Below are 15,424 nucleotides of genomic sequence, written 5' to 3' on the forward strand. Positions count from 1 at the left end.
AGGTAGTAGTTGAGTTGTCTAGCTAGCTAGCTAAGATGCACAACACACATAAATATATTTAGTGCCAATCAAAGAGTGTCTATCATATGCCTCGATTTATAGTGCACATAGATGATGAAAGGATCAGACTAGGTAAGTTTGATTTACGACTTACAGATGGGCAATTGCAGTTAAATCTTTTATGGTTGTCGATAAAGATCCAGATAGCCCTAAATCTGTAAAATTCCTATAAAACCAACAAAAAGGGAAGGAAAATTCTTTCTTGTAATTACTCTATGCATAAGTTGTACATTTTATGCAGAGAATATGTACAAGATAGAATTTCTCTGATCAAAATTAGACAAGGATAATGATATAATTTTTATTAACATATACATGAGTACAAAATTATTTTATTGAGTACATCTAATTTTTAACCCGATACATTCACATTTAATGTATGTTCATGTTCGTATCCTTAATTTTGAGTGATTTAATAACAGATGTTAAATTTTCAATACTAGTAATTTAAATTTCAATACTAGTAATTATTAGTTCAATTTTGCTTAAAATATAATTATGTCAAATTTAGCATGGCTCTCCAAAAATATTTGATTGATTGTTGTACTGTAAACTTGTCTTTAAACAGATGATATATAATTAACTTGGACTAAATTAACTTCAGCTAAAAATACGCTAAATGTGAAGTCTCCGGGATGAAAATTACTGTAATTCTTCTTATAAGAATTGAACTGCCATAGCTGCAACTCGAGCTATGCCGTTTGATAGTATGTAACTCCACTCCATGAATTTTTCCGAGGTAAGCAAGGATCTCCGTTCCAATCACCGGGTGGGTTGTTCAAGCTTCGATCAAGATCAGTCATTGCAGTCACTGCCAAATTCTTTGGGTTTAGACTTTGTTCTCTTCGTCGTATTCTTATCGATTATCACTTAATCTCGTTGAAATCATACCAGACCACTGATAATGTCTTTGGATTTACACTTGTACTAAGTAATTTGTAAGCCATTAATCAAAATCTATTTATAATTAGTAAAGTACTCTTTTTTCCATATTTCTGAAAAAGAATATACTACATAAAACATAGATATTTGTGTATTTTTTATATATTCTGTATAAAATCATTTTTGATAGAGTATAAAACATATTCTTAGGCTTTAATCATTAGCTTAAGTTTTTGGTTGAAGCCCAGAAATATGTTTTATACTATATTTTATCATTAATGTTGTGATATCATGTTAGAAGACCATTTCAACCAAAAGCTTAAGCTAATGGTTGAAGTCAGAAATATATTTTATACTCTATCAATTTTGTTAGACAAAACTGGTTAAAGTGAGAAACAAGAACAAAAATAAGTAGTAGTATAAGAATAGCAAGAAAATTTTGGTACCATAGTATTACCATCCTTGTCACTAGTCCTCCCACCAAGAGGAAGGAGCTGAAACATCTCGGCAGCATTCATGATAGGGCCAACCGGGGCGCCGTCCTCGGGGATCAACGTGATCTGAGTCTGACCAGATAGAGGCCATTCAGGTGTATAGACATTCACCCCACTAGTTGTTACATTGAGTTTGTTATAAAACGCGTCGCCGTTGATCAAAATGTTGAACACTCTCCAACTGTATGGGCTCGGAGTTCGGTTATCTTGGAAGTAAAAAGAAATGTGGTAGTTTCTATCGGACAAGGATATTGGTGGCCACTTGATTTCGAGGGTTTTCCCTCGGCTTGTTGTGATTCCTGAGCTTAATGCTCGGCTTGGTGGCATGTTCCAAAAATCTGATGGTGTGATATTAGATTGACATTTCACTGTTGGATTTGTATCTTTGGATTGTTGCCACATTCGGTTATACTCGTCATCTGAATAACTAGTCTCCAAATAATCAATCAACTACATACTATAAAATCACTAGTTTTATAAACTTACTATATTTAGTATCGCAGTTAGTTTCTTGTTTTTTTAGTTCGGGATTTCAAAAGGTAAACGTGTGTGATATACTACCTCTGTCCCCATTTATTTGTCTCATTTAACTTTTTAAAGGTTTTAAAAATGCATCATGTAACTTAAATATTTCCAACTTTATTTATGCAAAAATTATAAATTTTAATTTTAGAAGTAGTCATTGAAACGAGTATTTAACAAGATCCCACCTATCTAACTATATTATTTCTTGTAAATTAGTGATAATAAGTGGTCAACCTATTTAATATTTGACTCAAAATATAGCAATGGGGAAAAAATGAGAACAGAGCGAGTACCAAATAGCTAGGAGAATCACAATTTTTAAACCAAAAATTAAAAACTAATATTGCCTTTATTCGTTCTTTCTATTTTGACTTTTTTTTTAAAAAATAATCGCCATCAAAACAAGAAAAACATTTCGAGATCTTGAACCAGAGAAACTATTGTTTTTTATAATAAGATTAATTATGTACCTGATAAAATTGGCCCCACCATTATCCTTGTGATCATGACCAAATGTATGACGAGCAACAGTACTAAGCGCACACTTGTGGAAATCAACAGACTTATAAAGAATGTTGTTTGGGTCCAATTTGTCATTAATTGGGCCCGGTTCACAAATGATTCAATTGCAAGCCCAAAAGGTAAGGTTCAACTCTCCGGCCCAAATGCCAAGTCAGTCCAAGGTCTAATCCAAGTGGCAAGCCCACTTGGCTCCAAAGGCCCATCCCTCATCATTGAGCTAAGGTATAAAAGCTAGTCTTAATCATATTTTGCAAATCATTCACAATCAGCCTCAAGCACAAACCATCTTGCATAGCTTCCTTTCTCTCTCTAAAACATCGTATTGATTTCGGCATCGGAGGGGCTTTCCTCGGCACAACCCCCGAGGCCAGTTTACGTGTTTTGTGCTGTGCAGGAAATCCTCGGTTCCAGCATTACTTGGACCGAGCTTCGTCTTCTCCACCAGTTTTGGGCCAGCCGAAGGCCCCCATTGTTTTCGTACAGAAACAATTTGGCGTCGTCTGTGGGGAGGATACAAAAAATCACGCCAAACGTCCATCACTTTAGTACCACATGACTAAAAGTGGAAAAAGCATGAAAAATGCTAAAAAGAAGGGAGATGCTACCTCCTCGAGGAGGGGAAGAGGGATGATCACGGTGAGGGAGCATCGACCAGTTTCTCCCGAACCGGAACCCTCATCTCCATCCACTCCATCGTCAAGAGCCCCCAACTCTCAGGAGAGGGAGGTCTCGAGAACTCCCAGTCCTCAAGGAAGGGAAGCTTCAATAAATCCGCCCTCGCACCACACTCGGTAGCTAGAGCCCTCGCCGAGACAGAGTGGGTCTAACGCGAGGAGCATTTTGCGTCGCAACAGCGAGCTCTCACGGTCCCAGCAGAAAGAAACCCCTCCTTCGGGGCCTTCTACGAAAGAAGTGGCTAAGGATGTGGCAGTCTGCATGGAGTTCCTAAAAGCCCAAGGAGCTCCACTCCAGCCAACCCCACCTGAGTCTTCCTCTCTTCCGCTGAGAAACCTGAGAAGGAGGATTGGTGAAGAGAGGGATGGACAAGTTCCACCCTACCGGGAGCTCGGGAAAAGGTGGCAGGAAGACACCTGGAACTCCAGCAAGGAAAGGAAGAAGAATCCACAATTCTTCGACCAATCCGGAGCCGGGGACTCAATGAGTTTCCGAAGCAGCAATACTGCCTCCGAGTGTCCGGACACAGTTCGCCGAAGCGTTCTTGAGCGCTTAGGCCCGAGGGAGGTGGACGTCCATAGCCGTCTCACCTACCCAGGAGAAACTGGGACGCACCTAGAATCGTCTCGGCCGGGGACGAAAACCACTTCCACCTCTCTAAGAGGGAGAAGCGAGGTCCCTTCGGCCGGGCGCAAAGGGAAAGCTGTTATGGTTCCCACAAGCTCGCCCTTCTAAAGCTGGATATTGGAAGAGCATGTGCCAACGGTAAAAATACCGGCGTACATTACTTATGACGGGACCTCGGACCCAAAAGATCACATCGCCTCTTACGAGGGGCACATGTATCTCAACCCCAGTTCCGAGGCTACCTGGTGCAAGTATTTTCCAACAACCCTCAAAGGTGTTGCACAATCGTGGATCACCAAAGGGATTAAAGAAGGCTCTATCACCGGTTGGAATGACCTTTCCAACAAATTTAAGAGCAAGTTTTCCATGGCAAATTGCCGCGAGAAAACAACTGCAGAGCTCATGAATCTGCAGCAGTCCGAGGACGAGAGCCTCCAAGACTATCTGACTCGCTTCAACAACGAGTCATCCAGAATTACGAGTCTGGATCAAAGCCTCGCCGTATTTGCACTACGGAATGGCCTCCAGGCTGGAAAGTTCCTTGACTTCATGGTCATGCATCCCCGCAGACCTTGGAGGAAACTTTGGACGCCTCGGATAAATTTATCCGAGCCGAAGAATGGAACAAGGCAAAGTCTCAGCCTCGTTTAGGAGCTGGGAAGCCGAAAGGACAATTGTCCGAAGCCTCGGCACCGAGGAAAGGGAAGGCCAAGGCGCCTCAGAACCATCCTCGGCTGCCGAGCCGAAGAAGGAAAAGTACGTCCCCTACGCGGGGAGGTACGATTCATATACTCCCCTTACCCTTCCTCGTGCAAAGATTTTCAGCACGACAAAGGACGAGGGGAGATTCAAGAAGCCCCGGCAGCTGCCACCATGGCATCAGCAGAAGGGCAAGAACAGATGGTGCGAGTTCCATGAGTCTCCTGGACATCGCACCGAGGACTGCCTACAACTGAAGGACCAGATTGAAGATTTGGTTCGAAAGGGCTACTTGAAAAAGTACCTCGCGGATCACCGTGAGGAGAAAAAGGCCGAGAGAGATTCTCGGCAAGATGTGGACTTTTCCCGGAAAAAGGACAAACAGCAACAGGACAAGGATTCCCTTGACATTCTTGTCATTTCCGGGGGAACTTCCCGAAGTGCGGCCAAACACCACTTGAGGGATTTAACCCACCAAGTAAATCATGCCGAGCTTCGTTTACCTCAGTCTCCGGTGCCGAACATTCTGTTCACAGCCGAAGACTGCGAGGGGGTGGCATACCCCCATGATGACCCATTGGTAATAGTGATGGGCATCGCAAACCGCAACGTCTGGCGAACTCTCGTTGACGGCGGTAGCGGGGCGAATATCCTCTTCCGAGGAGCGTTCGACCAGCTGAGGATGGAAGCCAAGCACTTGACTCCGGTGACATACCCAATATCCGGATTCAATGGCTCTTCATCATATCTAGATGGGAAGATTCGTCTTCCCGTCACCATCGGCAAAGGCCGAGCAGTGCGGAGTATCATGTCAGAATTCCTAGTCGTAGATGCTCCCTCTGTATACAACGTGATCATGGGGAGACCCCTCATTCACGACATCCAAGGAGTCGTCTCAACGTACCATCAAACGATGATATATGTTCCGGACGAGGGACACTCCGAAAAAATAAAGGGCAGCCAAAAGGAGGCCCGAAGATGTAACCACCTCAAGCCGTCCAAAGGCCGCCGCAGCGACCGGGACGATGAGGAGGAAAAAGAAAGGGACCGTAGCGCGAAAAAGCTTAAAGGCTTAAGTGCTTGGCCCAAGAGACCCTAGCAAAAGAAAAAATCTTCAGGGGGTGAAAAAGCTAGTTCTTCATCCGAGTCGAAAGACTCGGAAGAGCAGCAAATGTCTGGGAAGCCTGCTGATATTGACAGCAGGCCAGAATTCGAAGAATCCAGTGCCAAGGCCGTAAAACTGGACAGCCAGACAGAGTCAATAGAGCTGGCCGAAGGAAATCCTGAAAGATGCGTTAGCATCGGACTTGGGTTAGACCCAAATGTTCGTGCTGATCTAATTGTACTCCTTCGGACTAATGAAGATGTGTTCGCATTCTCGGCTGCAGAAATGCCCGGGATTGATCCGGACCTCATCTCTCACAAGCTTAATGTCGACCCGGCATGTCGACCCATTAAGCAGAAAAAGCGGAACTATTCTGCGCAAAAGAACCATGACATCGCAGCCGAGGTCAAAAAACTGTTGGATGCTGGGTTCATTGAACCTTGTCAGTATCCAGAATGGCTGGCCAATGTGGTGATGGTTCAGAAGGCCAATGGCAGCTGGAGAATGTGTGTTGATTTCACGGATCTAAATAAGGCATGTCCGAAGGACTTATATCCCTTGCCGAGGATCGATCAGTTAGTCGACTCGACAAGCGGCCATGCCCTGCTCAGCTTCATGGACGCATTCTCTGGATACCATCAGATCTTCATGCACCCCGATGACCGAGCAAAAACGGCCTTCGTTACAAGTTCCGGGGTGTATAATTACAAAATGATGCCCTTCGGATTGAAAAATGCGGGGGCAACATATCAAAGGCTGGTTGATCAGGTGTTCGCCGAGCAAAAAGGCCGCAACATGGAAGTCTATGTAGACGATTCTATCGTCAAAAGTAAAGAAGAAAAAGACCATGTTACGGACCTGGCCGAAACCTTTACCACCCTTCGCAAACACCAAATGAAACTGAATCCGAAGAAGTGTGTCTTCGGCGTGAAGTCGGGCAAATTTCTCGGCTTCATGGTCAGTAAGAGGGGGATTGATGCCAATCCCACCAAAGTGCAAGCAGCTTTGGATCTCCCCGAGCCGAAAACAAAGAGGGATGTTCAGCGCTTGACCGGCAGAATGGCCGCATTATCCAGGTTTATCTCAAAGGCCTCGGACAAAGGACTGCCTTTCTTCCAAGCACTCAAACTCCCGAAATCAAAAGATCTCGTCTAGGGAGACGAGCAAAAGCAAGCCTTTCAGCAACTCCGTGAGCACCTAGCTCAGCTCCCAACACTGGCAAGACCAGTTGACGGAGAGATCCTATACTTATATGTGGCGGTTAGCCCAGCCACAGTAAGCGCGGTGTTGCTGAGGGAAGAAGAAAAAGTTCAGCAGCCGATCTATTTCGTCAGTCATACTCTGACGGATGCAGAGACGCGCTACCCCCTACTCGAAAAAGTTGCATATGCAGTAGTGGTGGCCGGTCGGAAGCTGAGGCCCTATTTTGATTCCCATCAAATAGCAGTCTTAACTGATCAGCCGCTGGAGAAAGTCCTCGGCAAGGTAGAAAAATCTGGTAGACTAACGAAGTGGGCTTTCGAGCTTACCGAGTTCAGTATCAATTACCAACCGAGGGCAGCTATCAAGGCGCAAGCCTTAGCGGATTTCCTAGCCGAGTGTTCTTATCAAGAAACACTTGACGAAGGAAAGAAAATTTGGACCGCTTTCACGGATGGCTCCTCCACCGTAAATGGTTCGGGGGCAGGGGTCGTCATAACCTCTCCCGAGGGCAAGTCCTTCGAATATGCGCTGAAATTTTCATTCAAAGCTTCGAATAATGAGGCTGAATATGAGGTCGCAATTGCTGGCTTAGAGTTGTGCATATCTTTGGAAGCCGAATATGTTTGTCTGAAAACAGACTCTCAGCTTGTCGCAAATCAGATCAGGGGTGAATATGAAGCCAAAGAGCCTTCAATGGTAGCATACCTCGCAAAGATCAAAACAGTTATTGCGAAGCTGAGATCTTGTGAAATCGAGTTGATCCCAAGGGGTCAGAATGCACAAGCCGATGCACTCTCCAAACTTGCAAGTTCAACTCTAACCGAGCTGAACAGATCTGTATATGTGGAGGTGCGCCGAGAAAAAAGCATAGCCGAAGTTATGAGCATAAACTGTGCTGTGCACGAGCCTAGTTGGATGGACCCCATCTTGGCTTATAAGATTCGGGGAGAACTTCCCGAAGACAGAAAGTTAGCCTCTAAGACAAAAAGAATCAGCTCAAGTTTCGTAGTCTTCAGAAATAAACTCCTTAAAAAGTCCTTCTCTTCCCCGCTATTAAAATGCGTGGGCCCAACAGATGCAGACTACATCCTTCGGGAGATTCACCTCGGCATCTGCGGGAATCACATAGGGGGAAGAGCATTAGCCCATAAAGCACTGAGGGCCGGGTATTTTTGGCCAACTATGGTCTCAGAAGCAAAAGACATGGTCCGAAAATGCGAGAAATGGCAGAAGTTTGCATCGGTCATCCATCGGCCGTCTCGGGATCTTCAGCCAATCCTGAATCCCCTTCCATTTTCTCAATGGGGATTGGATATATTGGGACCTTTTCCTGAGGCTCCTTACCAGAAAAAATGGTTGATAGTCGGCATAGACTACTTTAGCAAATGGATCGAAGCCGAGGCAGCTTCGAACATTACAGAGCAAACTGTCCGAAAGTTCATCTGGCTGAACATTATTACTCGCTACGGAATTCCGAAGGTCTTTGTCTTTGATCATGGAAGGCAATTTGACAATCTGCCGTTGAAGCGGTATACAGATCAGTTCGGCATTAAACTAGCATATTCTGCGGTTTGTCATCCACAGAGCAACGGTCAGGCCGAAGCTGCAAATAAACAAATTCTCAACGCTCTCAAGAAGAGAGTTGAAGACCAAAAGTCCAAGTGGATAGAGGAGCTTCCCGGAGTCCTCTGGTCACTTCGGACAACCGAAAAAGAGGCAACGGGGCATTCACCGTTCGAATTGGTGTATGGATCCGAAGCCGTGCTTCCAGTGGAAATTGGCTCGGAAAGTTTAAGGGTCAATCTCTTCTCGGCCGAGGAAAATGAACAACTCATGAAAGAGTCCCTTGATTCCTCGATGAGATCAGGGATTCGGCTCGAGATAGAATGGCTGCATACAAGCATAGAATCAACAAATCTTACAACCGAAGAGTCCACCAAAGACTCCTCAAAGTCGGAGACTTGGTTCTTCGGAATGCTGCTGCTGTGCAGAAAGGGCGGATCCATGGGAAACTCTCTGCAACTTGGGAGGGACCCTATGAAATCTACGATGAGCTTCAGCCAGGCACATACCGACTACGGCAGTTGGATGGCACTGAGCTGAAAAACCACTGGAACGCTGATGTACTGAAAAAATTCCATGTGTAATCCAATAGGGGATGAACAATCTATGTAAGTACGTTAACAATTATTAAAGAAAAAGGCCTTTGAGCCACCATTCATCCCAATTCAAGTGCATTTCTATATTTCTTTTTTCTACGGTTTCTGCAAATAATTCAAGATTTTTGTTCGGCGCTGTCCGGAGTATTGCATAATGATGCATTGTACTTCGGCAAGTCGTAAAACTTGCCAAGAGGAGGATAAAAGATAAAAGCCCGAAGTATTGCATAGTGATGCCTTGTACTTCGGACGAATCTGTTCCTTTGGGCAAAGAGGCCATATGCGCACCCGAAACATAGCCGAAAAAATAGGAACTGATAAAGCCCCGAAGTATTGCATAGTGATGCCTTGTGCTTCGGATGAATCAGTTCCGGGTGGTAATTGCACTTCCAAAGTATTGCATAGTGATGCCTTGTACTTCGGACAGATTACTGCATTGGTACGGTGTTTCGGATAGCCGTTCCCTCAGATGAATTCAAAATGTCACAAAAGTATTGCTCTTGGAACAAAGTAGACGCAAAGGAAAAATATGCAAAAATTTTTAACAAGGCAAGAACCTTGGCTGTCATAAAGTCAGCCATCTCAGAACTCAGAAGACACAATCTTCAGAATTCTGGGGGTGCAAGAAACACTCATAAAGTTCTCAACCTGGTACTTAGAAAAATTTTCAAAGGTTGGAAAATCTGAGCAAAAGAAAGTAAGGCAAAAGAGGGCGCAGGCAAAGACAAGTGCAGTTCCAATTACAATTGATCCTCATCCAAGTATGAAATGCAAGCCGAAGTTCTATACTTAGCACAATTTTGAAGAATTTCAGAAAAGCAGCTACAGTGCAAAAGACATTCAATCAAGCAGTAGCGAAGCAGAAAAATTGAAAAAAGAAGCATTTCATAAATATGCGGAATAGAGAATTACAGCAATGAAAAGCAAAGTTAAAATCCTAGATTTCGGCAACCGCCCACAAAGCGGAAAAGCACAGCTGCCAAAGATAGTACAAATGCAAAAAGAAATAAAGTTTGTACAAGTTATAGCAAGCTGAAAGCAAAAACTGAGGCTAAAAACAGATGTGGCATTCATCAGTTAAGAGCAAGTTGATCCGCAGGATTCTGAAGACGGCTGCCCGAGTTCCTATGCTTCAACATCAGCATCTGCATCCGCAGTTGGAACTTCAGAAGGCATAGCCGCGGCTGAAGATGAGGCAGGTTGGGCAATTGGAACTTCTTGTCCTGCTTCTTCATCCCTTCCTTCCTGAGCCTTCTCTTCTGCTTGACGAACGAGGAAGGCCACTTCGGCTGGGCTGGCCTCAGTCATATGGGTATCATTGGGATCCATAGACCAACCCTCGGCAACGTCCCAATTAATTGTGGGATCAACATGAAAAGCAAGTCGCCGAGCCGTCTTGAAGCCATTCTCGAAGCCCTCAGCATATTCTTCCTCGGTATAAATCTGAGTTTCTAGCAGTTTTTGAGAAGCTTCAAGATCAGCCTTAACCTTTGCAGCCTCCTCCTTCTCCTTCTCCAGAGAGTCCTTCAGCCTTTGGACTTCACCCTCTAAGTCAGATTGCTTCTTTTCAGATTCTTCTTTCAACTGCGCAATCTGACTCTGATGCTCTTCAATAAGAAGACGCTGAGCCTCAACCTCCTTCCTCACTCTTTCCTCGATACGGGCCCTAAAGTCTGCTATACTTTCGGCACCGTATTCTTGGATCAGAGCGCTCCCTTCATCCAGCCAGGGGAAGACAGTCTGCTCCAAACCCTGGCAGAAGGACAAGAAGTTTGCGCTCATGCTCTGCATTTTAGTCCTCAGAGCCGAGGCTTCATCCTCGGCATTCAGCTGCTTCAGCTCTGCAGACCGAGCCCGGCACTCTGCCTCTTCAGCCCTATCAGCTTTAGACCTCAGCTCGTCATTCATTTCCACAGCAAGGAAATGATTATGAACGACCTGGAAAAGCAGATGAAGAATAAAATAAAATAAGGAGAGTACATTGGCAGAAACCCAGAATAAAAGAGAGGAAGGAGAAATAACCATGAAAAATCACTGCAAGTAAAATAAGCATAAAAAAAAAAAAAAAGTTGAAGGAGGACAGCTTACCTGCATCAGCAGCCTCTGGTTTTCTAAAAAGGGGTCTGGCACTTGAACACGCGGCTCAGACGCTCCAGATGCTGCACCAACCAGCCATGCCCTGGCCCTTTGTAATTCAGGCAAGTTAGAAGACTCGCCGAAGAACTCAGAGGCAGAACCCCTCTTGGACTCAAGGATCTGCCTAGCATTTTCAGGGACATGCACCAATGGGGCTGAGCCGAACCCCATCTCGGAGGACTGAAAAGTCCTAAAAGAGCCAGCGGCTGAGGTAGAAGGCGCATCAGATGCTTGGCCTCATCTTCTTCGGCCTCTACCTCAACTTCCTGCGGCTTGCCCGCATTCTCATCAAGCACTTCGTCCTCAGCCTGGACGATTAGTGCATCAGCCTCTCTCCGGACCTCTTCAGAAAAGTCATTGGCCACATGGCCCGGAGAGATAGGGGGCGTTCTCATTTCAGTCTCCCCCTCAGCTGCAACAGGTGAAGAAATGACCTTCCTGACCTCCTCTTACTGGACCTCCTCCAGCCGAGGCCTCTTCTCGGGAAGAGGAGGAGCCCGGAATTGTCCTGGCCGAACCAGCTGCCTCTTTCTTCGTTCACCAGCCATTCCTTCTTCTTCTGAAGGTTCTGGGACAGGGAAGGCCTGGGAGAGATCAACTATTTCCTCTTCTTCTTCTTCTTCTTCTTCAGACTGGAGGAGGAAAGGGGGGGCAAGGAGAGGTATAAGTAAATATATATATATATATATATATATATATATATGAATGCTGAAGTTTTGTACTTAAACAATTATTCGCAAAAAATGAGAAAATGTGTTTAAGGCTTACGGTGGAGGCCAGTAGACGCTTGTCTTCAGAGTTCTCTTCCTCGGCTTCCTCTCCCCTTGGCTCAGCAGCTGAAGTAGAAGGCTTCGCTTCACCTTGAGGGGCTGCAGCAGCGATCTCAGCAGCAGCAGCAGCTTCTTCAGCCGAATGAAGGAAAAACGGGTCAACTTTTCTGTACCAAGGCTTCTGCCGCTGGTACTCAAGAGCGCTTACAGCTTGAAGCTTTCTTGGGTGAAGGCTGAGAGGCCGATCCTTAGATTCGGTGATCTTCGGCGTATTAGTGAGCGGAACCCTCTCCCCACTAATCCCAAGAACTTCATAGTTGATGCCCGAGTTCTCTTCGTACAGCTCTGAAAAAAGAAAAAGGTCAGAGGTTAGCTCAACTGAAAGAATTCGAAAAATCAGAAAGCAAGAAAAAAGACATATAACTAAAAGATCTTGGCCCCAGCCGAATCCTTTACCGCCTTGGTATCTTCGGCTGAGGCCGACAACAGCAAGCATCTTCTCTTGGAAGATGTAATGGCAGCAAGGCAGCCAGACGCTCGGCACGTTGGCCATTCGGCCAGTAGCCCCAGGCACTTTCTTTCGGCCAAATAACTCCATTTGGCGATGATCAGCCTCTGAAAATTCATCTGGGCCAATGCTGGCCATCTTCGGATCAGGCTTCCTTAAATACCGGGGCCCGCCGAAATAGTTCGGATGCTCTTCATCTTAGGGGGCTCTAACCCAGATCCATTGCCCCCTCCAGTCTTTATCCGAAGTGTCGTTCGGATAGGTCGAGAGGAAACCCTTCTCGTCCTCAATTTGCCAACACCCAGGGCCATGCCATTTATTAGACTGGGTGTTCGGCGAAAGCTTGTGGGTACAACGAAAACAGTGGACGCTCGGCTCGTACCCACAGAAAAAGCAGACCTAGAGATAGGTCATGATCCTTCGGATACTGACCGGGGTTAGCTGAGAAAGGGATATGTTGTACCCGTTCAGCAGCTCGATGACGAAGGGGTGAGCAGGAAATCGCAGCCCATACTGCAGCTGCCGGGTGTAAACCCCGATATACCCGAATGGAGGCCGATGAATCGTATCTGTGGCCCTGGGCATTCGGCACCAGTAACCATCTTCTTCCAGAATACCGTAGAATACCTCAAGTTGTTCGGCAAAACGGTACTGGGCACTGTTTTCAACCCACCAAGAATAGGGCGCAGCATTCATTATACCCTCGTTCTCCCTCACATCAGTCCACTCCCATTCCTCGGGAGTCAACGGCCTTGATGCTGAAGCATCACTTCGGCCTGATGTGCTAGCCTCGCCCAGATTAGCGGGAGGGGCACTAGACAAAGGAACTGCCCTCAGCGCAGCTCCGCTTGATGCAGCGGCTGACCTCACTCCAGCGTTAGGGTTTCGGCCGCTGAGGAAAGGCATCATCGCCAATGGGCGACTCCGCCTCAAAATTAGCTGCGGCCTCTCTTCTTCTGACTCAGAGCTCGACTCAGGCCTAGCCGGCGCTTTTCCCCGGTCACCGGCCATTTTTGGGTTGAACGGAAAATTCGAAAGAGCTAAAGGAGAGTAGTTCAAAAGTTGAAGAAAGCTGAGGAAAATCCAGAAAAAATTACCTCAGTTAGGTGCGGAATTTGCCGATCTTGAACTTCGGAGCAACGGATTTCACCTGGAAGTTTCGGATTGCAGAGAAATTAAGGGAAAAAGATTTGGGAAGTAGAGAAACATAGTGGAATACTGGGTTTATAGAGCAAATGTCGAAAGTGAATAAGGATTTAGGAGTGAGTGGCTTAAGTACTTTTGGGAAATCAGTTTTTCGTAACTGGCGCCACTAATAACCCCATTAATCCTACTTACTCAAAAAACTACTCGTATTCCCCACTCATTAATAACCCAGTAATCTACTCCACTTCCCCATTACTGCTAATCATGCCAAGGTTAACGGTTACCAAAATCATTAACCTTCCATCTCCCTCCAAAAAAAAAAAAAAAAAAAAAAAAAAAAAAACTTTTGTCATCATTTGCTTCCCACCAGCTTCTGCAAGTCAAAACCCGGTTCAGTATTCTTCCCAAACCGAGTCTGGGGGGCAAGTTGTTTGGGTCCAATTTGTCATTAATTAGGCCCGGTTCACAAATGATTCAATTGCAAGCCCAAAAGGCAAGGTTCAATTCTCCGGCCCAAATGCCAAGTCAGTCCAAGGTCCAATCCAAGTGGCAAGCCCACTTGGCTCCAAAGGCCCATCCCTCATCATTGAGCTAAGGTATAAAAGCTAGTCTTAATCATATTTTGCAAATCATTCACAATCAGCCTCAAGCACAAACCATCTTGCATAGCTTCCTTTCTCTCTCTAAAACATCGTATTGATTTCGGCATCGGAGGGGCTTTCCTCGGCACAACCCCCGAGGCCAGTTTACGTGTTTTGTGCTGTGCAGGAAATCCTCGGTTCCAGCATTACTTGGACCGAGCTTCGTCTTCTCCACCAGTTTTGGGCCAGCCGAAGGCCCCCATTGTTTTCGTACAGAACGAATGTCATCTAGGAACATGACTTCTACGGCAGAGATGAAGGGGCTAGAAGCACCTTTAGTGTACTCGTTTCGAGCGAGACAAACCGAAAAAATCTTGCCATGATCAGCAACTACAAGCTCATAATAAGAAGCAAGGCCCTTGCCATAATCACAAATATTCTTGATCGATTACGTGTTAGGATAAATTATAAAAATTTGATATTTGAAAAATAGATGTAATATTAGTTGAGACGAATATATATAACAAGACTCCACATGATTATGATTTTTCTTAACACGAAATCACAAAACGAAGTTAAAGCAAGTTATGAGAATAGTGCACCTAGTTAAACTGTATCATACAATTTAGAACGGATAAAGTATATAGTATATAAGGTTATCAAACATATAAAATAGTGAATCAATTTTAATACATAAATATACATTATAAATGTTAAAAAAAACAAGTATCAAAGGTAAAAAAGTCAAGTATAATGCGGAGTATGTAAAAATTAATTAGATTTTCATATTAAAAAATTTAAATAGAAAAAAAATTTATAGTTTTAAAATTAATAGTGGTTTCTCCCTTAAAAGAAAAGGTTTTCAATCTCTTTTAAAATACAGGGTATTTTTTTATCTCTTTCAAAAAACAAGGTTTTTTGACTTTTTTCGAATTCAAAAGACAAGGTTTGTCTCCTCTTTTTTGAAGGAGAATTTCCTTAGCTTAAAATCCATGATAGTAGATCCAATGAATTGCCGTGGAATTGTTTCATTGGTGAAAAATTATGCAGGGTAGTAAGATTTATCAAGTTTTCGAATACTATCCGATAATTCCGACGAAAATTCGTGATAATAATTTTCTTTCTACTCCATCCCTTCAATTCCTAAACAAATTTAATTTATTTTGTTTGATACTGGAAGGAATTGAAGGGGTGAAGAAGAAAGAAAATTTGTAACACCCCGGTAATCCTCTCATTTAAACCTGTAAAACCTTAAATGAAATGTAGGAGAATAACCGAAGCATTACCGCCGCCACGTATAAAAACGTGAAGACTTAAATCAAAGTTTTGCAG

General features: G+C 44.6%; 1 protein-coding gene across 1 annotated transcript; it reads right to left on the reverse strand.

Moving 5' to 3' along the window:
• Positions 1-664: 664 nt before the first annotated feature.
• Positions 665-15,375, reverse strand: LOC110732852 (probable LRR receptor-like serine/threonine-protein kinase At5g59680). The gene is made up of 6 exons (XM_021912852.1): positions 15,334-15,375; positions 14,376-14,531; positions 2,432-2,535; positions 1,400-1,863; positions 770-871; positions 665-735 (listed from the first exon to the last, which is right to left on the reverse strand). The coding sequence occupies exons 1-6, from the start codon at positions 15,373-15,375 to the stop codon at positions 665-667; spliced, it is 939 nt and encodes a 312-aa protein (XP_021768544.1).
• Between the last annotated feature and the right edge of the window lie 49 nt (positions 15,376-15,424).

Source organism: Chenopodium quinoa, unplaced genomic scaffold (genome assembly GCF_001683475.1).
Source record: "Chenopodium quinoa cultivar QQ74 unplaced genomic scaffold, ASM168347v1, whole genome shotgun sequence".
In the NCBI taxonomy this organism is placed as follows: Eukaryota; Viridiplantae; Streptophyta; class Magnoliopsida; order Caryophyllales; family Amaranthaceae; genus Chenopodium; species Chenopodium quinoa.

Excerpts from the sequence above, each read along its gene's own strand:
- LOC110732852 (XM_021912852.1), bottom strand. The coding sequence starts at position 15,375 with ATGCTTCGGTTATTCTCCTACATTTCATTTAAGGTTTTACAG. Across the intron at positions 14,532-15,333 it reads TTTCATTTAAGGTTTTACAG|AATATTTGTGATTATGGCAA; the intron begins GTTTAAATGAGA and ends TAATCGATCAAG. Across the intron at positions 872-1,399 it reads GAGGACTAGTGACAAGGATG|TGACTGCAATGACTGATCTT; the intron begins GTAATACTATGG and ends AGAATTTGGCAG.